Below are 24,922 nucleotides of genomic sequence, written 5' to 3'. Positions count from 1 at the left end.
GTTGAAAAAGTTTGAGCAAAATTGAGAGAATTTTGGAGATTTTTGATTTGGATCTGAGATTGTGATTGTGGATTTCGATTTTCTGTTATGATTAACACTTTATAGTCCCTGTTAATCCACTTCCCTAATCAAGATTAGCAACAATAGATTGGATTAGTGAATGCTCATGTTATGTCATTTGGCCAAAATGCCCTTTTTCCAATTGAACCAATGGAACAGTAGAAAACCAGTTGAAGCAAGTCACAAAACCTGTTTTGAAGTGATTGGAAATGGTTTGGCATGAAAATTGCATGTACTTTTGAAAATCACCTTTTTTCCCACCAAAATTGAAATGGTTCACTTGAAAAATGACCTTTTTATGTGATGATTTTTGATGAAATGTAATGATGCATTATGATAGCTCATGTCAAATGGAATTTGCTCAAAAAAGAATCACAAGAATTGGCCTTTTGGTTCAAGAGTTATGCCTCCTTGAAGTTCAAGATTTCTTGAAAATGATTTGATCATAACTTGCCAACCACAAATGAGAAATGAGTGTTCTTGGACTTTTTGGAAAGGCAAGAGCAAGATATTCAACTTTCATGTTGGACAAATTTTGATTTGAAGCTTGCTTGATGATGTAAAGTAGAGGATAAGACTTTTCCATTTTTGGCAGTTGAAAATTACAAGTCCTTGCTATTTTGGGAAACTTTTTGTCTGACCTCCAATTCCTCAATGACGATGTTTGACATGTTATATGAGGCTTATATGGACATGAATGAGACCTTTCCAACCATCTCACACCCTCAAATCCCTGATTAAATGCACAGTTGACCACAGTTGACTTTGCTAGGGTTTTGGTTGACTGAGCCATGCTTTGATGAATTTCAAGCCTCTTCCACTTGAGATCTTGATTCCAAATGATGTCACAACTCATATGAACTTCTTATGAATGATCATGGTGCCCAAATTCTTCAAGAATGGCCACCATCTATGGCTTAATAACTTGTTTTGACTGTCTTGACCTAATTGCTTCATCTACAAGTAACAATGTTAGATGACAATATTTTTGTACTTTTGGGTTAATAAACAAATGAAAAGCAATGATATACAAATGCTAAACATGCTTGGTGATCAAGAATCACACTCACAATGATAACCCACCCACTAGGAAAGAAGCAAAGGTGCACAATGATCCTTGAGGCAATGATATGATATGATATGATGCCATGAGGGATCTTAGGGCAAAAATTGGGGTCTTACAGATGCCCCTATTTAAGGTCATTCTAGCCGGAGAAGTGAAGTTTAGAAATCTTCATATCGACGCGGTAGAATGGGCTTAAATAACAGTAATGAGACAAATTTTGGTCCCTAAGAGACCTCATGATGCAAATGTATGCATGCAAAAGACACAAACTCTGTGGGGATATAGTTCACACAGAAGAAAAGATGATCCATCGGAGTAATACACTCACCAGGCACCGAGACTCTAACAGGACTCTTATTGAGGATAATAAAAGAAAAAAAATGCGTGAGCAGGACATGACTTTGATTTGGGGAACACAGAAAACAGACTGGAGACCTTACTGGGGAAGTAAAGGACTCACACTGGGGATAAGAATCGATTCCAAAGGAAACACATCCATTGGAATGACTCAAGCTGACTCACACAATGCACGTACTGGGGAGAACGCCAATACGGCAACACAAATGGCAATACAACTCCGCTGGGGAAATCTAGAAAAAAACTCTCTAGGGGAAGCCAAGGATGAGATGTTACCGGTATAAGGGCAACAAACTCAGGAAGAATGAATATCTAAGACCGGTATAAGGGTGAGAGATATCAATCAATCCAAACATCTGAGAAAGACCTAAAAAAGGTACATCAACTTAGGCAAATCTGACTCCACAGGGGACCAAGGTCATAATAGGGAGCAGAAAGGAAGGAACACCAGGGATACCGAGGTATATAATAGGTGACCGACCGAAACGTGAATTGGTATATATGCCAAAACACTCATCATCCGAAAGGAGGGCTTGAAAAAGCAAATCGACTTACAGGATGGACATCCGAATCCACAACGGGAAAACGAATCCTACTCAACTGGGGACACAAACCCGAAGAGTGCATGAGATACAATATCCATTACCGTCAGAACGTGGATAGAATACTCGCATGAGATATATTATCTATTACCGTCAGAACGTAGATAATATTCTCGCATGGTAGGGAACACCAGAGATACCGAGGTATATAATAGGTGATCTACCGAAAATGTGGATTGGTATATATGCCAAAACACTCATCATCCAAAACACAAACTGGTTAGAGGATGGATATTCGATTCTACAAAGAATACGAATCTTACTCTACTGGGGGAAGATCAACAAAGGATTCCAACCAAAGAGCGAAAGAGATATATTATTCATTACCGGCAGATCGTGAATAATATACTCGAAAGGAAAAGACACCAGAGATACCGAAGTATATAATAGGTGACTAACCAAAAAGAGAGACAATCGATACCAAGCATCCGGGTAAACGAAAGACAACTCAAAGGGGATAAATTGCAAGCATCCGGCAATTATCCGAAACAACAAATATTCGATCCCGCAAAGGGAAATAACGAATCTTACTCGACTAGGGAAACACAAAAGGCTTCGACTGAAGAGTGCATGAGATATATTATCCATTACCGTCAGAACGTGGATAACACACTCGCATGGAAGATTATCCACAACCGGTTACTGGGTTAACAAAGGATAAATCGACCGAAAAGAAAGGCATCGGGATACCAAAACTAGGTATATAATGATGACCTATCAAAGGGAGCAACAATCATTACCAAGCAAACGGGTAAATGAAAGGCGATCTGCTAAGGATGAATTGCAAGCATCCGGCAATTATCCAAAACACTAGCTGGGGATATATTGAGAATCAATTAATAATCCGGGGAACAAATCACTAGAAAACGGTGAAAGGACCCACTGGCGACTTCAAAGGATAAAATTGCAAGCATACGGCAATTATCCAGAAGACAACTTGCTGGGGATACAATTGCTAGCAACCGACAATCATCCACAAGCAAAGGGAGGAATATCAACATCAAATATTGAATGAAGATAACCACAAAGAGTAACCATCATCGGTTAGGATGAACAACAAGGTTAACTCTGCAAAGGAGAGAAATTAGGGATTACAACTACCGAATACGGGGTAGAATACCAAAAATCTGGCTGAGGAAACAAGAGGTTTTACTGCTACCGACTACTGGGTAGACAACCAGAGACTCAGCTGGGATAAAATTGCAAGCATCCGGCAATTATCCGACTGTACCACAAGGTACAAAACTCCGTTGGGGAGAACAACAAAACATGGGATTTACAACTACCGAATACGGGGTAGAAGACCGCAGACTCCACTGGGACAGGGTGAATGAAGGCCAAATATTGAGCACTTATTCAACTTATACCACAGGGAGACACCAACTCTGTTGGGGATAAAACCACAACAGCACAAAAATTCCGCCATCAACCAGAATGAACCACAAAGGTTACCTCTGCTAGGGGAAAAGAGATAGGACTTACAAACTACCGAATACGGGGTAGTAGCCATACTCTGGTGGGAATACACACGAATTAGGGTTTACATCTACCGAATACTGGGTAGAAAACCAACAATTCCACGTGGGGATGGGAAAAATCACAAATCTGCACGGGAAACAAATAATAGGGTTTATAACAAACCACAAACTGCTGGAGAGCAGGAAAACAGGATTTACGACTACCGACTACTGGGTAGAAAACCAACAACTCTTGCCAAGGAATAAAAGGTATATAACCACAAATTCCGCCAAGACGCAAGGAACATAGGACTTACAACTACCGGTATAAGGGTAGAGGCTCGAAAAATTCCGCTGGGGGATAAAAGAATTATTGCCGGTTACTGGGCAGTTCATTCATTTATTCCATAGGGAAGTACAAGAACAGGTTGACAAATGCCAATTCGGGATTAATCCGAAAAGACAGACTGAATCAAGACTCGTCCTATGAGGATATAACTCAAAAGGAACAATTCATCCCAATATATGTGTTGGGAGGAAACAGAAGAAACCGTCATCCACGAGGATAATCTCAGTGGGGAACTGCAGAAGGAAAAGACAGACACTTTCTGCTTGTGGGGCTGACTCTATATGGAGAGATTCCAACACCCGACATCTGCTTAAGGAGATCTATAAAGAGATCTATATCACCCATAGCAGGAGAACAACAATCAAGAGATATATGGCAAAAAAATTCAACATGAATATCTGAATGTTTTATGAATGTGCATGAATATGCGTAATTTATGTTTGATGAATGCTGACAAAACAGACATATCTAACACAACAGGCCCAGGAATCGCACGCCCGATACTATACTTCCAGGGGAAAAAACCAACTGGAAACGCCAATCTGCGGAGATCCACATGCTAAAAAGCAAAGATCCGCGGGAGGCAAAACAAGAGATATCACAGAATCTCTGAGTAATGGATCAACAATCACCCAACTGGAGCAGAAAGTCATAACAGGCAACAACGGCCACAAAGACAAATCTGTTGGGGAAGCGGGAGGAGTCCCAAAATATCTGCAGGGGAACAAGAGCTCACTGCTATGAAAGCGACTCCACATAACTCCACCGGGGAACAACCCACGGCAGGAGAATCATCCGAGTAGAATCTAACTGCACAATCAACTCTACTGGGGAAAGTTGTCAACTATCCTTCTAGGGAACAAACCATTGAAGGAGAAAGCACCACACAAGTAGATTCTGCGACACGCCACTCTACTCGGGGAGAACATACATCCGACGGATCGCGCAAGTAGAATAAGCTACTCTACTGGGATCACAAGCAAATCAGGAAATCACTCCAACCTTTGGGATGCTAGAGCCACCAACCGACCCTTACTGGGGATTGAGAGAGTTTTCAACAGGCAGAAACTGCCACAACAACCATTCTGCAGACTAAGCTGGGGAAAATGGAAAGCAACCATGCTAAGGAGAGACACAACAACTCCGCTGGCGACTGCACTGGGGAGAGACTACTGCTGGAGAAGAAAACAAAGCCTTCAACAACATCTCTGCTTGCGACTATACTGGGGAACAAACCCACCAACAACTCTGCCTGGGGAACAACCCCAACAATAAAGCAGGAGAAAGAGGATACAACCAAACCAGGAATATGAACAAATGTCTTACCTGTTGGAAATCATGCCACCCTCGGGAGAGCACTGAGACATTCTTAAGTATCCTTTCATCATTGTGAATGTTCACTTTGTTAAAAACAATAATTTTGAAAATTCTTTGTTTAAAACAATGATATTTTATCAATTAAAACATGCAAAACATTTGTTAAATTGAAACAAATAAGAGTGCAAATAATTGGATAAAAGCTCAAATTGATTTGATGGAATGGTAGCCTGCAAATGGCAAGACTCCATAGATCTGTACAAATTTGAAATCAGTGATATATATTGGAAGAGGGCTACATTGACCATAATGATCCTTTCTCTACCAATGTGAATCTCGATGTATGCGAAGCTTCAGTCGACGACGAATCGAAAATCTCTGACGAAAAGACGGCTGTAGAACAGAAAGTCTTGTCAGGACGCAGTTACTTGCCAAATCCCTAATTTTTGCCTAGATTGCCCCAGGGCGAAGTACTCAATCTAGCAGGATACAAATATACCTTTTTTCAAGTCTCTAATTTTTGCCTAGATCACCCTTGCAGGTTCTCCACCGAGACGCTCATTTTTGCCTAAGCTGCCCTTTCGGGTTTTCAACTTAGCGAGCCATTCTGTTTTTCATTTGCATATACTTTTTTTTTAGGCAAAGTATTTCTTGACTACATCTGAATTCACAGGACGAGTGAAATCCTCCCCATCCATTGTTGTAAGCATCAAAGCTCCGCCTGAAAAGGCTCTCTTAACAACATATGGACCCTCATAGTTCGGAGTCCACTTGCCCCTGGAATCGGGCACGAAAGACAAGACTTTCTTGAGCACGAGGTCACCTTCTCGGAACACACGAGGCTTGACCTTCTTATCGAATGCTTTCTTCATTCTCTGCTGATACAATTGACCATGGAACATGGCAGTCAATCGCTTCTCTTCAATCAAATTCAGTTGGTCATAACGACTCTGAATCCATTCAGCATCAGTCAACTTAGCTTCCATCAAGACTCGCATTGATGGGATCTCCGCCTCTACTGGGAGAACAACCTCCATGCCGTAAACAAGAGAAAAAGGGGTTGCCCTTGTTGAAGTGCGGACAGATGTACGATATCCATGCAAAGCAAATGGCAGCATCTCATGCCAATCTTTGTACGTAACTGTCATCTTCTGGATGATCTTCTTGATATTCTTATTAGCAGCTTCAACAGCCCCATTCATCTTAGGTCTGTAGGGAGAGGAATTATGGTGTGCAATCTTGAATTCAGCGCACAACTCATCCATCATCTTATTATTCAAATTAGATCCATTATCAGTAATGATCTTATCTGGCACACCATAACGGCAAATCAGCTGGTTCTTGATAAACTTCACAACCACCTGTCTGGTCACATTCGCATACGACGCGGCTTCAACCCATTTGGTGAAGTAGTCAATTGCTACGAGAATAAACCTATGTCCATTGGACGCTTTCGGTTCAATCATGCCGATCATGTCAATTCCCCACATAGAGAAAGGCCATGGTGATGAAATCACATTCAGAAGTGTCGGAGGAATATGAATCTTATCCGCATAAATCTGACACTTGTGGCATTTCTTCATATATTTGCAGCAGTCAGACTCCATTGTCAGCCAATAGTAGCCTGCTCTCAACATCTTTCTAGCCATGGCATGTCCATTGGAATGAGCACCAAATGAACCCTCATGGACCTCAGTCATCAACAGGTTTGCTTCGTGTCTATCCACGCATCTGAGCAAAACCATGTCAAAATTTCTCTTATACAGCACTTCACCACTGAGGTAGAAACTGCCTGACAACCTTCTCAAAGTTTTCCTATCTTTCACAGATGCCCCAGGCGGGTAGACCTGGTTCTGGAGGAAATTCTTGATATCAAAATACCAAGGCTTGTCATCATTCACTTCTTCGACTGCGAATATGTGAGCTGGTTTATCCAAGCGCATCACGACAATATTGGGAACTTCATTCCAATATTTGACAACTATCATGGAAGCGAGCGTAGCAAGAGCATCTGCCATCCGATTATCCTCTCGAGGGATGTGATGAAAGTCAACTTCTGTGAAGAAATTTGAAATTCTTCTTGCATAATCTCTGTACGGAATGAGACTTGGCTGATTCGTCTCCCATTCACCCTTGATTTGATTGACAACCGGGGCCGAATCACCATACACATCAAGATGTTTGATTCTCAAATCAATGCATTCTTCAAGTCCCATAATACAGGCCTCATACTCAGCCATATTATTCGTGCATTTGAAAGTTAGCCTTGCTGTAAGCGGAATATGCGTGCCATGAGGAGTAATGATTACTGCCCCAATTCCATTTCCATATTGATTCACAGCGCCATCAAACACCATCGTCCATCTGGAACCAGGTTCCGGACCTTCGTCAAGCGTAGGCTCATCACAATCTTTCATTTTCAAATACAGAATCTCCTCGTCAGGGAAGTCGTACTGAACTGACTGATGATCTTCAATCGGCTGGTGCGCTAAATGGTCAGCCAAGATACTACCTTTGATAGCTTTCTGAGCTCGATACTCGATATCATACTCAGACAACAACATCTGCCAATGGGCAATCCTCCCGGTTAAAGCAGGCTTCTCGAAAATATACTTGATTGGATCCATTCTGGATATCAACCAAGTTGTATGATTTATCATGTACTGGCGCAAACGCTTAGCAGCCCAAGCTAAAGCACATCACGTCTTCTCAAGCATGGAGTATTGTCGCAACCTGAAAAATACAGAGGTGCGAAAAAAAACAACCGGCGAGAAAAGAAGTGACAGAAGAGTCGCCACCGTGCGTTATTTATCCCAAAGGAGGGAAAGGAAACGCTCGAAGTAAACCTGAAGAGAGGAAAGGAAAAGACAAGGTCTCGCAACCAAATCTTGGGTTCGGGAGTCGGTTATGCGAAGGGAAGGTATTAGCACCCCTACGCATCCGTAGTACTCTACGGGATCCACTCTTGTTGTTCTTGTCTAAAGGGTGTGTGTTTATCTAATGTACTATTTACTAAAAGAAAGGGTCAAAGAAAATGACTCGCACGGATGTCGCATCCACTGCATACGTATCTCATCTGAATATGAGAATCAGAGTCTTCGTAGCTCGGGTACCTATGGGTGAAGGATAAGTGTGCTCGCCAAGACATCGCGTCTTATGCCTACATATCTCATCTGGAATGAGAATCAGAGCATAATGTAGTTCGGCTAACTACGGGAACAAAGGTCTCGATTGCAACTAGGGCAAGAGAAAGGGAAGGTCTCGATCGCAACGAGGGCGAGAGAAATGATCGCAACAAGGGCGAAAGCAAACAAAGATTAGTTGTTAGTCGTTAGTCAAACTCGGCAAGACATCGCATCTTGTGCCTACGTATCTCATATGAACATGAGAATCAGAGTTGCCGTAGTTCGGCTACATAGGGATTGCCATCTGAACATGGACTTACAAAGGAGGACACCAGTTGTGTCAAAGGAGAGTGGGCGATGTGTTCACGTCCTAGCAGTAGGTGTCGCAGCTCGCTGAATCGAGTCTTAGGCAGTTACCTCTTTGCAATAGAACGGACTACATGCCACAAGATCGGAGACGCTCGGAAAGGTCTAGAAGTGGGGAAGCTCTGCCCTAGAGTTGTCATGCAATATGTACTTAGGTGTTTAGGATTTACAAATGGGAATATCTACCTAACGTTATCATACAAAAGAATATGGGAATCCTACCTATGTTATCATACAAAAGGATATGGGAATCTTACCTATGTTATCATACAAAAGGATATGGGAATCTTACCTATGTTATCATACAAAGTGTTCTATCTAATGGGTGCTACCTAATCGGAACAAGAGTTGACGAGTGGAGCAAGGAGAAGTGTTAGGGATAAAGGTAGATGGCGATGCATGAAGCAATCGACTTACAAGGTTGATGGCGATGCATAAAGAAATCGACTTACAAGGTTGATGGCGATGCATAAAGCAATCGACTTACAAAAGGGTGGATGAATACGTGCTAGTTCTGTTAGGTTTTGAAAAATGATTACTCGACATTGGATCGAGGTTTTGATCTTGCTTTGAAATGGTTATCGAATGTTCATTTTAATTCTTGTATTAACAGATGAATAAAGAATGAAAGGATAAATATTATACATTTCATGGGAGAGGGATACATTTGTTATGAATGGGGGTTGTCAAAAATCATGAAATAATTAAATCGGGCCCAAACAACAAAATGACTCGAAATATGAGTGTAAGTGCAAGAGAACCGGCTCATTGTAAGAAATCCCAAGAGTAAGCTATGTGAGGTTGATGGCGATGCTTAAAAAGCAATCGACTTACAAGGGTGTGGAAAAATGGGCTCGACATTGAATCGAGAAAATATGATTTTTTATAATTTTAAAATGGTTTTGAATGGGTTTTTTTATCAATGAGATTGTGATGATTTATCATGATTGTAACGTAACTCACACATAAAGGCAAATAATTTGTACAAATGAATGAACAAACACAAATATAATAATTCACATAAATCCCAAAAAAATGAATAATCACATAAGTCATATTAAAAATAAAATAATAAAAAAATGAATAAATGATAGAAACATGTTAGTTAAATGATAAGGCTAGATAATTAAATGTGAGAATTAAAGAAAATATGGAAAAAAAAATCAAAGTGTTGGAAAACCAAGGCAACATACCGGGGTATTGAACCCACCCCACTCAAGACTATGATACTACCCTTCTCCACCAGACCACTCATGGTTAGTTGTTATTTTGATGCTAGATTGGATAAATAAACTAAAATAGATTAAAAATTAGAATAAAAACTAAAATAAAAAAAAAAAGTCTGTTGGACTACCAGTAGTTAAACCCAGCCGCCTGGCTGTTGGGTTTTTCAATGGGGAATAAGTTGAAAACATAAACACCATTATTAACTAAACCTAGGAATTCTAAGCAAAACCTTTAATGTTTTTAAAAACCTATTTTGTTTAAAATAAATTAAAAAAAGAAAGAAAAATTGGAACAGTAGCAGACTCGTTCTCTCCCTCACTCTCCCCAATCTCACAAACTCACTCTTTCCACCCAACGAAATCCTCGTACGAACTCGCTTCTCTCGTCCCTCTTACGAAATCGCTCGCAATCATCTCTCAAGCCTCTCTCTCTCGAAGTCTTTCTACCTCAAAATCGCTCATCAACGAACCCTCTCACGCTCTCAAACTCAAAGAATCACTCTCTCTCAACTCTCACGATATCTCCATCAACAAGCATATGAAAAGGATAAAAGGAAAAAGGAGAAGTTCTTACAAAGTGTCACGGCGGTGGTGAAAGGCGTGAAGAAGCTGGCCTCCCAATCCAGGTAATCGATTTTGGGATTTTAGGGTTTTGTTTGAGATTTTCCGCCTCCAAGTTTTTTCTGTCCTCAATTCTTGATTCTCTTCTCCTTTTATATTTCTGCAGCTAGGGTTTCAAATTGGTGCCCTTGTGTTCAAAAGCGTATCTCTGTAAAATCCTCTTTGATGTTCTCAGTTTGGATGGGCTTGTTTAATGCTAAAACCGGAAACGGTATTCTGAACCCACTCTTTCTTCTTCATTTTTGTCTCTATGCCAAATTGGGATATTTTCTTGAATTACTGCCTTTGCTAATTACCTTATTCTTTTTACTGCAGTGACTTTTTTTGTGAAAACTCAAGAGCAGTTTCGATTGAGTAGAAACGAAAACGAAACGGTTTGGGATGAACAGGTTGTATGGTGCTTGTAGAATTGATTCTTGTTGGTAGTTCCATCAAAGAGGACGAGTATGTCTTCCGGTAGCCCTACCACAAAGTAATGCATTCTTAGGAATAGGATATTCATCTCTCAGTGATGTTGAGTCTGTGTATGTTCACTGCAGGTTACCACGTTCCCATGAGAATTTTGGTATATAACCATGGAGTTGGTTTGTTGTATTTTGGTAACAGGTGAATTGGTTCATAGATGCATTGGTTCTATTATACCTTGGTCTTATGGTTTGAAAATATGCAGGGCTTTCAATAAGACCAAGTTGCTTGTTCATGAGCAAATGGAGGTTAATTGGTGAAAGGTTGTAATTTGGAAACACTTGAATGGTTGTGATTTGTTTTAGCCTTGTTAGTACAGTCATTTGCAATGCCATTTGCAGGTTTAGGTTGGTTAATTTGTTTGGCATGTGGAGTTAAGCTAATGATGGTTGGTTCTGTTGATTTTTAACAAAAGTTTGGAGTACTGGCAGCAAGACAAATGGAATGGTTGTTTTCCTTGAAATGTCTGTCCAAATTGCCAGTTTGATGGTGCTACATTGTAAGATGCGAGTGTTTTTCCAGTGCTGCTGGTTACCTCAAAGGACAAAGGCTGATGTTGTAGGTTGACATTGCAGTGCCAATTCATTCCCCAATTCCTTGCCATTGGTATCCATCCTGTTCTAGATCCCTTCACTTTCACAGTAAACACTTCACCTTCTTGCCCCACATTAGTAATTAGAACTTGATAGAAATGAGAACTTCCACTCATTGTAAACTTCATCCCACCACTTCTTTCACACTTCACTCTTTTATACTGAACCGGAATAATATCGGCTTTTGTTTTGGCAATTTCAGAAAATGCAGGTTGTGACAACTCAAAATGTTGTCTTGGAAAGTTACACCAGCCACCATAATCAACTGAGAGACCGCAATTAGGAGGACAAAAATCAGTGGCGGTAACAATTACAGAAGGGCTTCCAAGCACACACCACAAGATATGGTCAACACATCTGATCTCGTAGCAAGCCCCACACGTAGTCCCTCTGTTGAACAAAGTCGTGCTTAATCCAACACTGTGCTTTCCGTAGCTAGCTTTGTGAAGATCTCCGTAACCACAAGCTCCTTCTATAATGAGGGATCCCTCTGTGTCTCATACATTCTGCTCTTATTGTGTAGGCCTTCACGAAGTATGCACAGAATGGACTCAAATTGGTCTCGGTTCATAGAATCTCCTACCAGCATTAGGTTTTTACCTCTCAGTCTTGCCAAGAAGTCCTTGGCACTAAACCTAGGAAGATCACAACCATAAGGGGATTCTTTTGGACATTCCATTTGCTTGTTTTTTTTTTGTAAAATGATTAGATTATATGTAACTGAAAGTGAGTGAAAATTTGAATGGTTTATGTAATATGTGAAAATGTTTGTAACTTTGGAATTGAGCAGTGGTTTTGAACATGTGAATTGAAATGGTTTAAATTGGTTCCAAATGAATAATAAAAAATGGATATGAATTTTGGATATGGATTTAAAAAATAGGGTTGGGTTATTGGATTGACTTTGGTCAAAGTTGACCAAAAAGTCAACTGTTGACCAAAGTCAACAATTGGTCAAAATGGTAAGACTTGTATTTTTTGTCTAGACTCAAATGTGATGTCTTAAAATAATGTGGGATGAATTGAAATGGTTTGAAATTTGTTTTACAATTGGTTTATTTTATGACTTGAATGCTTGACTTTGAAAAGAACATGACTTGACTGGTAGTATGTGTTAACAAGGCCATGAACTGAAGGCATAAGATTAGGATTTGAAAGGGATATTTATGAATCAAGTGGCATGATTGGCAATTGGCTTGTGACACAAGAAGGTTGGTTGTTTGGATGACCAAGACCATATGTGTATTAACAATCACATGAACAAACACCATGACTTTGGACCAAGACCAATCCTCATATAAAACCAAAGTAAGGTTAGGCCAAGCATGCTAAACAAACATAAAAAATTCAAGACCAAAATCGGGGTATGACAAGTATCGAGGCTCACAATCAGTAAACTTCTTACTGAGGTAGTATATAGCAGATTCTTTCTTCCCTGATTCATCTTGTTGACCGAGGATACAACCCATCGAGTCTTCAAGCACAGTCAAATACATAATCAGAGGTCTTCCTTCCACCGGCGGAGACAAGATCGGAGGTTCAGACAGATACTCTTTGATATTGTCGAAAGCTTTCTGGCAATCCTCGGTCCAATCATGAGACTGATCTTTCCGGAGGAGCTTGAATATCGGCGCACATGTGGCAGTCATATGGGATATAAATCTGGAAATGTAATTCAAGCGGCCAAGAAAACCTCGGACTTGCTTCTCAGTTTTGGGTGCAGGCATCTCTTGTATTGCTTTGACCTTGGCAGGATCAACTTCAATACCTCTTTCGCTGACAACGAAACCCAATAACTTGCCGGAACGGACTCCAAATGTACATTTGTTCGGATTCAGGCGAAGTCTAAACTTCCTCAGACGCTGAAAAAGCTTCAACAAATGCTCAACATGTTCAAATTCCGTTCGGGACTTAGCAATCATATCATCAACATAGACCTCTATCTCCTTGTGCATCATATCATGAAACAAGGTAGTCATAGCTCGTTGATACGTGGCTCCGGCGTTCTTCAAACCGAAGGGCATCACTCGATAACAGAATGTTCCCCAAGGTGTGATGAATGATGTCTTCTCCATATCTTCGGGTGCCATTTTGATTTGATTATATCCGGAAAATCCGTCCATAAAGGAAAAGACTTTGAATTTAGCTGTATTGTCTACCAACATGTCAATGTGTGGTAGAGGAAAATCATCTTTCGGACTAGCCTTATTCAAATCTCTGTAATCAACACACATGCGGACTTTTCCGTCCTTCTTAGGCACAGGCACAATATTGGCCACCCATTGAGGATATGTAGAAGTCACCAGAAACCCCGCATCAATTTGCTTATGAACTTCCTCTTTGATCTTCACTGCCATATCAGGATGAGTTCTTCTGAGCTTCTGCTTCACAGGCACGCACTCAGGCTTTAAAGGCAGGAAATGTTGCACAATATCTGTATCTAGACCCGGCATGTCTTCATATGACCAAGCGAATATATCGGAATATTCTCGTAGCAACTCAATCAACCCCTTCTTGACAGACTCTTCAAGAAGTGCCCCAATCTTCACCATACGAACACAATCCTCAGACCCCAAGTTGACTGTTTCCAGATCTTCAAGGTGCGGATAAATGATCTTCTTCTCGTGCTCAAGGAGACGGGAAATCTCATCAGGAATTCCTTCAACGTCATCTTCCTCTGCCTCGAATACAGGGAATTCAAAATTGGGAGATGGCGTTGGATCATTATGTTCAATGGGTTTTAGAATCAACCTGCATAATGATTTTGGTTAATGAAAAACTTTAGAATTTAGACAAGCAAATCATTATGCAGATGAAAAATGTTTGCTTTTATTCTTGTTTTTATGGGTTTTTTGTGATCACTGATTTCATGCAAAAGCAAAAAGTGAAAACAAATGGAAAAGCAAATGTTTAACAATGCATTAATTGAATGAAATATCATTGTATTAAATGCTGCCAACAATGTCATCACTTCTCCTTTTGGCATGGGAGAAGGGTTTTAAACAAAGTGAACAATTACTCTGATCTATGGATGACTGTAGGAACATCTACAGTGACCCAATTGTGGCAGACACCACCAGGAATGACAAAATTGTTCAGATCCTCTGCATCCTCTTCCAAGATAGCAGCAGCCTCTTCAGGTTGATCGTCATGGATGAATCCTCCACTCGTGAACAAACCTTGCTCATTATATGCCCCAGAACAGTAGCCAACGCCAGCCCGTGATCTATTGTCTTCAAGCTTAATCACCTTCCCTAAACCAGCAACTGCACCACATTCAATGGCCAGTTTCGCATCTCGGTAGGAAGTGAACGAAGGAGACTTCTTCTCAATTGGTTCATCAATAGATAAAGCTTGGAAAGGAGTTCCAACTTCATCCTCAGCGTCAATATATGAGAAAGAAGACAGATGGCTAACCAGGAGAGCCTTTTCTCCCCCTACCACAACCAGTTTCTTGTTCTTGACAAATTTAAGCTTCTGGTGTAGGGTGGATGTCACGGCGCCAGCCTCGTGAATCCATGGTCTGCCTAAGAGACAGCTATAAGATGGGTGGATATCCATTACCTGGAAGGTAACTTGGAAGTCACTGGGTCCAATTTTGATTGGGAGATCAACTTCCCCAATCACAGTTTTACGTGACCCATCGAATGCTTTCACAACAACACCACTGTGCCTCATAGGAGGACCTTGATATGACAACTTAGAAAGAGTGGATTTTGGCAATACATTTAAGGATGATCCAGTGTCCACCAGCACATTGGACATGGCATCTGATTTGCAATTCAGGGAGATGTGTAAAGCCATGTTGTGGTCTCTTCCCTCCTCAGGGAGATCAGCATCACAGAAACTCAAAGTGTTGCAAGCAGTGATGTTTGCAACTATACCATCAAACTGTTCAACAGTGACGTCGTGATCAACATACGCTAGATCCAATACTTTCTGCAGAGCCTCCCTATGGGGTTCTGAATTCAACAGCAGCGATAACACGGAAATCTTGGATGGCGTTTGTAGAAGCTGGTCTACAACATTGTACTCACTCTTTTTGATGAGCTTCAGCATCTCATCAGATTCTTCATTCATAATGCCACTCGGGCCAACTGAAGAAGTAGGAGCCTTTTGTACAGAGGAGGAGGGTTGTTCGGCAACAGCAAGTGCCGGATTCTGAATATTAACAGTTGTCCCAACAGGACGCTCAACGGTATCAGAAGCAACAGGAGCCTTGGGAGGTGCAGAGAATACTCGACCACTACGGGTCAACCCGCTCACATCAGCAATGTTGGTTACAGAGGTTGAAGGCAAAGGCACTTCTACCCCATCTTGCACAGCAACGGGATTGTACCTGAACGGCACAACTCTATCTGACGAATATGGCACAGGGCCTGCAGGCTTGATCACCAAAGACGGAGAGACCTTCGGCTTGCTGCTATCATAGCGGATAACAACAGGCTCGGGCAAATTGAACACAGGAGATATCACATTGACCTCCGGTTCATCCTCATCAACATTGCGATTCTGGAGGATCTCAATGGTACCTTCATCCAACAATTCTTGAAGCTCTCTTTGTACCTGATTGCAACCCAGACGGTTAACCGAACAAATACGGCACTTGTCGTGGTCATGCTCCATGTGGCTGTACTGACACAGCAACCGATGTAATTCGACCAACGATTGTCTAATATGGCTTACATATTTGACCTTATACTTCCCAGGGCACCCCTGGACCATATTCACAGATTTCCCATGCGCGGGCAATGGGTTCTTGGTAACGTTCGAGCCTGAATCTTCAAAGCTCAGAATCCCACATCTCATAAGGTCTTGAACCTTAGTCTTGAGTGGATAGCAATTCTCAATGTTATGACTCGGAGCACCGGAATGATAAACACAGTGTTGGTCTGGTTTATAACACCATTGGGGATTTGCAGGAACGGCAGGAGGATCCCTGGGACTAACCAACTTCCTTTCCAACAAGGAAGGATAAAGCTCTGCATATGACATAGGAATTGGATCAAAGCTGATCTTTTTCCTATCATAATTTAAATTAGCTTGGTTGGTTGTACTTCCACGAGGATGGTAAGCCTGTTGCTGTGGACGCTGCTGTTGCTGATACTGAGGCTGTTGCTGCTGATGCTGATGTTGAGGTTGCTGGTATTGAGCACTATCTCTGAATACAGGTGCTATATGAGCCACCTGGTGCTGATTGCTGTTGTGCCGTGCTGACTTCCTCTAACCAGAGGGTCTTCTTGGCTTAGCATGGGATTGCACAGCATGTGCCTCCCCATCCTTCTTCTTAAACGCCCCATACCGTTTAGAAGAAGAGCTCTCATCCTTTGCCAATCGTCCTTCACGGACACCTTCCTCGAGACGCATCCCCATGTTCACCATCTCGGTGAAATCAGAGGGAGCGCTTGCTACCATCCGCTCATAATAGAATGAGCTAAGAGTCTTTAAGAAGATCTTAGTCATCTCTTTCTCCTCCAGCGGTGGAGTAATCTGAGCAGCCAGCTCTCGCCACCTCTGGGCGTACTCCTTGAATGTTTCCTTGTCCTTCTGAGACATGGCCCTGAGCTGATCACGGTCAGGAGCCATATCAACGTTGTACTTGTATTGCTTGACGAAGGCTTCGCCAAGATCGTTGAAGGATCGGATATTAGCACTGTCCAAACTCATGTACCATCTGAGTGCAGCACCGGAAAGACTGTCCTGAAAATAATGGATCAGAAGCTGATCATTATCAGTTTGGGTAGACATCTTTCTGGCGTACATGACCAGATGAGCAAGAGGGCAGGTGTTCCCTTTATATTTTTCAAAGTCAAGTACTTTGAATTTGATCGGTATCTTGACACCGGGAACTAAGCACAACTCGGCAGCAGACTTGCCGAACAAATCTTTCCCTCTGAGGGTCTTCAATTCCTTCCTCAGCTCAAGGAATTGGTCGTTCATTGCTTCCATCTTCTCATTAACATCCGGGCCCTCAGACGGCTCGGAATGATAGATGATGTCGTCTACCCTCGGCATGGTATGCACGACAGGAGGAGCAGCAACAGGGACCGGGCTAGATGCCGGCATGTGAGCAAAGGTTGGAGCAGGAAGATCAGGCATGAAACCCGGAGGCATTCCCCAAGGGAACCCGGCTGGCATAGCATTGGGCACATAATGAGCACTGACTGGCACTGTCGAAGCTACAATCTCTGAGACAACTGTCCTCTGGATAGGAGTTGCAGGCGGTTGAGCAGGCTGATTCTGAGCAGCAAGAAGTTGCTCCATCAAGGCGCCAAGTCTGGCGACCTCTTCCTTCAATTCACGGTTCTCTTGCTCTAGCTGATCCATGACTCTTGCAGAATTGGCTCGAGTATAGTACCGGTGAGTCAGCTTGTCTTCAAAATAAATGAAGAACACAGAGTTAGGCCACAGACAAGAAGACCAAGAACAAGGTACCTGCTTATGCAAAATGATGCATGAAATGCTTGTGCATATGCTTTGTTTTATTTTCAAGGAACCCTTAGGGTATTATTTGCAAATTTTGAATTTTTAAGCATTTAAATTTCATATGGAAAATATCTCATCAAATATACTCGAGACAAAGAAGTACAGCATTTTTGATCAGTACAAAGAGAAAAGGAAAATAGACATCCTATGGATCCCTAGAAGCTCGGGATGCTGGAAGACGAGAGGCACACGGCTTCTTGATCTCTCTCTCATAGGCAGCTTCCATATCCGCTTTCTCCTTAGCAAGCTGATCATACTTCCTCTTCCAGAATTTGGAAGACTGAGGAAGCAGAGAAGTCCAAGTGTCGTTGGGATCGTCGATCACTCGATGCTCGAGAAATTCAATCAGAGCGTCCTTCTCCTTAAGCTGCTGCAGCAATTCTTCTCTTTCACGGATCCAAGCACGTGAAAGGTCTTCTTCTCTCAACTCCTCTACACGTTGGCTAGGGAGGGTTGAAGGCCCAGCCACATCCAACGGTGTAGGTCTCGGATGATCATATGGCATAAGGTATACAGCAACTCTCTGTCTAACCCAAGAGGTATAGGGCTCCAAAGCAATGCAATTCTTCGGACCCAATTCATTCCTACTCTTCTTGCAGATCTTGCGCCAAGCGCGGACAAATCTGGCTTTCAGGCCTTGGGGATCTTTACCCTCCTGAAAGAATACACCTTCTAACAGAATGTTATGAGGTTTATCCTTTAGGGGGAACCCAAGCTGACGACGTGCTAGAATGGGATTGTAGCTGATCCCACCACATGTACCAAGAAGAGGCACATTAGGGAATTCACCACAATAATCAATGATCTGCACAGTATCATACACGCGATCATACCAAGAGATATCATCATTAGTGAGAGACATAAGTCTCTGAGACCACCGTAGACATCCCTTGTTCTTCTTGAAGGCAAGTGTCTGCGGCAAGTGCGAAATAAACCACTTGTACAGCAGAGGCAGACAACACACAATAACTCCTCCACCCTTTGCATTCCTCAGGTGCAAAGAGACATAGGCATCACCCAACAAAGTCGGAACGGGATTAAGATCTGAGAAGATCCTAATGGCGTTCATGTCCACGAATTTGTCGAAGTTGGGAAGTAACACCAATCCATAGATGAGCAGCACAAATAAAGCCTCAAAGGCGTCCTCACTCATGGCCTTTCCATAGATGGTAGCTTGAGCAATGAGGAACTCAGAAGGGAGACCCTGAATTCCACCTTTGGTAGTCAGGTTAGCTTTAATCAGAGATTCATCTATGTGCAAGAAGTCCGCAATCTCTCGAGCGGTCGGAATACTCTCTAAGCCACTGAACGGCACCTGATCCAGAATAGGAATCCCAATAAGGTGAGAATACTCCTCCAAAGTAGGCAACAGCTGGAAGTCCGGAAAAGAGAAGCAATGGTACAGAGGATCATAAAACTGAGCCAGAGTACTCATCAGTCCCTCATCAACCTGAGTAGTCAACAGAGGTAGAAGCTTCCCATAACGAGCTTTGAAACCCAAGGGATCTAATACATAAGATGTCAGATTCCTTAACTCTTTCACATCGGGCTGTCTAAAGCTGTACTTCTTTGTATGCCTTTTTGGTCTTTCCATGTCTGAAAATTTTGCAAATAAACCCTTTAAGTTCCTTGAAAATTTTCTCTTTTTCTGATGACATGAAGTGCAGATGAATGCATGAATGCATGAATGCAACAATCACACTCAAGGATCAAGCAAGTCACACCAAACAAAGGTCATGGGAAATCTCATTGTATCCCTAATATCAATCATCCATTTTGGTGGATTTAGGTTTTCACCTTATCAACACCCAAGTTCCATTGATATTAACGGTACATGAACCGGCTCTAACATCCTTAATATCAATCATCCATTTTGGCGGATTATGGTTTACACCTTATCAACGCCCAAGTTCCATTGATATTAACGATGTTTGAACGACTAAACCACGAATCACGGGTTTGCTGAGAGTCACGAGCATGGAGTCCTGGTTAAGAACCACCCAAAAGGAGTGTACTAGGGTTTAAACCTGCCAGACATGTTCTACCAGAGGTTCCCATAATCATCGTCCCATCTTTCGGATATTATCGGAGAAACGAATACTCGTATTCCAAAAATATTCTCGAGAGAGACTCTTATGAGTGTAGTATCGCGTAACAATCGCATCAGATCTTACATCTGAACGACCTCCGCACTACGTCCTAAATAAGGCCAAGATGGGTTTGGTAAACTAAGGTCCTTGGCTTCTAAGGCACATGATTGAACGAATAATGCCTAACCACAAATAACTTGTGTGACATTATTAATCCAACATGACCTCCACCAAGTGAATGGACTCGCAAGTCAACTGGCTAAGGAATACTCCACACCAGTCAACAAGACTACGCCATTCTCCTATCCTAGAGTGCACTCGAGTTCGGGTATAGAACTCATCTCACAGAGATCACCAAAGCAAACAGCAATTGTATATCAAGCAATTCAAACATTACAATCAATACAGTTATCCCAAATTGTACAAAAAATATGTCAAATAACACATAAACAGATATCATACAACAAGGGTGAAAAGTAGGCAATACCACCAGGGAAAGTCTATTTTTGTTATCCCCAGCAGAGTCGCCACTTTTTTGTAGCGGTGTATTCGTCGCTTTATGATTTATTGATTAAACCATAAGCAAAGTATACAAAGAATCGAGTCGCCACCGCACTTTTATTTATCCTAAGGACTGGTTAAAAAGCGAACAAAAACCTAAGAAGTTTTACACGTGGAAAACTAATGAAAAAGATCAGAGAAACTGGGTAAGGGGTAAATTACGCAATGGGAAGGTGTTAGGCACCCATCACGTCCTAGGTACTCCTAGGGAGCCCTTTTCACACTTGTTGTATAAAAAAAATGTTTATTTGTTTTTTGACATATTGTGCAAACATGAATGGGATGATGAGAAAAGAATGTACGATTTATTATTTTTGTGTTTGAACGGATGAACCCGTTGCCTACGTACCTTCCATCAAAGGTAAGGATCAAAACGCCGTAGTTCGGCTAAAAGATTTCCAAAAATTAGTGAGTTCATTTTAAAACACAGCATTAAGGCTTTTCATTACCAATGGGAGAAAACTCAACCTGAATCGACAATCCACCATGCGAGGATGGCTTCGACATACTAGTGAGGGGTTAACCCTATAATAAGTATGGAAGACTTACAATCAACTCACTAAGGATAAGGTAAGATTTACATCAACCACTATGGTAATTAAAACCTAAGGCTAATGCATGAAAACATATTAACAATGGACAAAGCCACAAAACATTTGAATGGGTGAAGTTAATTGATTATGAGTATTCACAAAATATGGTCAAGGTATGATTAGGATTGATTCAAAGAAGTGTTATTAAATGGAGTTGAAAAGTCAAGGACTTAGGGTCCAGGTTTCTTATTTGAAAAGACATGAAGATGTTTGCACAACAAGTCAAAGTTTTTGAAAGCAACGTGTGAAAAGGTTTAGGACAAAGAGGGTATAGATAATGGAGTGTAAAACTTCCTAGAAGTTCACCTCTTGAAATCATATAGAAGATGATTCAAGTGTGTCCTTTGGAATGAGGCAACAAAACAAGTAAGCAAATCAAAAGCAAGGTGATACCGGATGCCATCAATGGACTTATACCAATCTCACAAACAAAAGCGGATATCGGATACCAATAAATGGGCTTACTCCAATCTCCTCAAACAAAACAATGATACCGGATATCAGATGCTAATATATGGGCTTACTCCAATCTCCTCAAAGTAAAACAAAACCTGGATGTCGGATGCCAATCTGTCTGGACTTATACCAACCTCCAAAGGATGATCATGGGAGTACAAATGCCAACAACATGGTCTTACAATTGCATCCTCACATACAACAAACAAACAATGCACTAAGCAATGGACATGAGTAGCCAAGTGAAATGGTCTTACACTCTATCCCTTCCAAATCATAGGAACAATGGCCAATGAATGGACTTACAGTTGTCCTCAATGGGTAAACTCAAACATGGATCACAAAGATATGCAATGATGATCATGCAATAATGAACAATTTATGATGATAAGTGCATAAATGCATGCAAGCAAACATGTACAAATGCAACAAGCAATCAATCAGACAAAGTCATTTAGCACACACTATAACCAAGCAATTAGGCTCAAGCAAAGGGTTAGACTTAAAAGTCAACTGGAATAGGGTAAATGGTGCTCTTAACCTTGACATTGAGAGCCAAGGTGAAGCAGATGAAAGGATATGAGGGGTGTACCTCATCACTCTTATCCCTGGTCAGGGAGAGTATTGAATATCAGAAGGTGTGGGAGTTCAGAAAGATGGAACTCTCTCCACAAGTTAATGACTCGATAGATCTTGGGCTTTTACTCACTATGCATCAACACATGTAGTGTGAGCAAGGTGAGTGACTCACAGAATAGTAGGAGATAGGCTACATATCTCTTTTGTCTACCAATTGCCTCATATGAGGTCTTTTCCTGCTTGGGGACAAAGTTAAACAATCACAAACATTGCCTCTTAAAGAGGACTTCAGACAGTTGCCTGGCTAAGTAACAAGCCAGGTCTTCCAGACTACATGGAGACAAGAGATTCTACCTCAATGCTTAAGCAAAGCAAAGCAATAGCAAGTTCTCAAAGGAACTAAAGCAACTATGGTAGCTGAAATCAATCAAATATAATCAGCATACCAATCACAAAGTCAAAACAGACAAGATATGAACCAACAGTCAACACAATCAACCACATGTGCAAAGCACAAACTCAAAGCAAATGAGTTAGCATCCTACAAAACAAACCAAGTTAGTTCATCACAATCAACTAAACCAAACTCAATCAACTTGAATTAATCTCCTTAAAGCAATTGCTTCTTTAACCTGAAAACAAATTCAAATGTGAGAAGTGAACCCTTAGGCCAAAGCCTAGGGTCAAAGGAGGAGAAAATATTTAAAACAGAACATGAAACTTGATCAAAATCAAGATTAATCAAATAAGAACAAATTCCAGTTGGTCTCATATCACAACTATTCATCAATTGCATTTCATAAGCAAATCATGTCAAACTAGGCAAATTAAGAACTCAATGATGTAAACAGAATGAACACAAGCATATCAATACCAAAATGGCTCAATAAATTCCAGGAAAAATCATGCTTAAACAGAACACATTGAATGAGCAACACACCAAATTTCATGGCATTTGGATAAAGGGAAGCAAGTCAATCAAAATCCCTAAGTCAAAGCATGTTCATACAAGCTCATACAAGACCACAAATCCTGTATCAAATTCAAGCAATCATAAAACAGTGATCAAACATGAGAAATGAATGAGATCAAAACCATGGCAACCTTTAAGATGTCTATAATACACATGCCAAATTTCAAGTTCATCCAATAAACCACAAGGATTTCACAAATCATATGATATCATGACTCTCAAAATATTCACAATTGGTCAAACAGAGGGAAAATTCTCAAACAAATAGAAAATGCATTCAAAAATTCCAGGAAAACTCAAAAGCAAACTAGACATCCATAAGTATTAGCATGCAAAAATCCAGGGCAATTCAAGTTCAATAGGCATGGAAAATAAAATCAAGAACATGAACAAGCCATGGTGTGACATACATTGTCACACCTCCAAAGATCACATCATATCTCTTAATCCAGAAATGCAAAATTAGCAAACCATATACCAAAATAACCAGGAGTGAGTCTAGATCATGCATATAAAATTTCAAGCATTTTGGAGCAAGCATCAAGATTTCACAATCAAAATGGTAAAACATAGGCAAAAAGCATACATGATCAAAACCATTAGACAAAAATAAAAACAGACCTTGCACAACTTTTATTATCATGCCTATGAAAAACTAGAGGAAAAATGGAGATCAATGCAAAAATTCCCACTCAATTTGGATTATCCATGAATGACTTATGATTTTTTGAAGTTTAATCATGAAATGAAATAAACATTTAGAAAATAAAATGAAATTAAATGAGCGAATGGTGTAAGACCCCAATTTTGGCCCTAAGATCCCTCATGGCCCATATCATATCATATCATGGCCTCAAGGATCATTGCATGCCCTAGTTTTCCTCCTAGTGGGTAGGTTGCCTTGTGAGTTGATTCTTGATCACCAAGCATGTTTTGCATTTGTATATCTTTGCTTTTCATATGTTTACTAACCAAAAAGTACAAAAATATTGTCAGTTTAACCTTGTTGCTTGCAGTTGAAGCAATCATCAGCAATTAGATCAAAGTCAGTCAAAGTCAGTCATTGCAGTGCCTGGTGGCCATTCTTGCAGAATCTGGGCACCATGATCAACAATCAAAAGTTCATATGACTTGGGACATCACTTGGAATCAAGTTCTCAAGGAATTAGGGTTTGGAATTCATCAGAACATGCTTCAGTCATCCAAAACCCTAGAAAGTCAAACTTGGTCAACTGTGGATTTAATCAGTGATTTGATGGATGGAATTGATTTGAAGGAGTTCATTCATGTCCATATAAGCCTCATGTATCATGTCCAACCTCATCATGGAAGAATTTGAGGTCAAACAGAAAATTTCCAGAAATAGAAACTGGACCTGTAATTTCAACTGCCAAAAATGGAAACTTCTTGATCTTAAACTTACATGACGATACAAGCTTCAAATGAATTTTTGCCCAACATGAAAGTTGAAGATCTTGTTTTCCCATTTCCAAAAAGTCCAAGAACTCTCAAATCCCATGAATGGTTGGCAAGATATGATCAATTCATTTTCACAATTTCTTGAACTTCAAAAGGCCATA

At 41.0% G+C, this 24,922-nt stretch overlaps 1 protein-coding gene and 1 long non-coding RNA gene across 2 annotated transcripts; one reads left to right on the top strand and one right to left on the bottom strand.

Annotated features, from left to right (window-relative positions):
* The first annotated feature begins 10,269 nt into the window (after positions 1–10,269).
* LOC127108365 (uncharacterized) lies at positions 10,270–11,057 on the top strand. The gene is made up of 3 exons (XR_007796031.1): positions 10,270–10,551; positions 10,653–10,757; positions 10,862–11,057. It is a non-coding gene; the product is annotated as an uncharacterized LOC127108365 (long non-coding RNA).
* Positions 11,058–11,360: 303 nt separating this feature from the next.
* On the bottom strand, positions 11,361–12,283 carry LOC127103245 (expansin-A20). Its single transcript, XM_051040509.1, has 2 exons — positions 12,205–12,283; positions 11,361–12,100 (listed from the first exon to the last, which is right to left on the bottom strand). The coding sequence occupies exons 1-2, from the start codon at positions 12,281–12,283 to the stop codon at positions 11,391–11,393; spliced, it is 789 nt and encodes a 262-aa protein (XP_050896466.1). The 3' UTR covers positions 11,361–11,390.
* Positions 12,284–24,922: the final 12,639 nt, after the last annotated feature.

Source organism: Lathyrus oleraceus, chromosome 7 (assembly GCF_024323335.1).
Source record: "Lathyrus oleraceus cultivar Zhongwan6 chromosome 7, CAAS_Psat_ZW6_1.0, whole genome shotgun sequence".
In the NCBI taxonomy this organism is placed as follows: Eukaryota; Viridiplantae; Streptophyta; class Magnoliopsida; order Fabales; family Fabaceae; genus Lathyrus; species Lathyrus oleraceus.
The sequence above is the reverse complement of the archived record's forward strand: the minus strand, read 5'-3'. Positions and strand labels throughout refer to the sequence as shown.

What these genes read in the sequence shown, in the direction of transcription:
- LOC127103245 (XM_051040509.1), bottom strand. Translation starts at nt 12,283, where the DNA reads ATGGAATGTCCAAAAGAATCCCCTTATGGTTGTGATCTTCCTAGGTTT. An exon ending in CTTCTTGGCAAGACTGAGAG is followed by an intron (nt 12,101 to 12,204) that starts GTAAAAACCTAA and finishes AGAATGTATGAG; the next exon opens with ACACAGAGGGATCCCTCATT.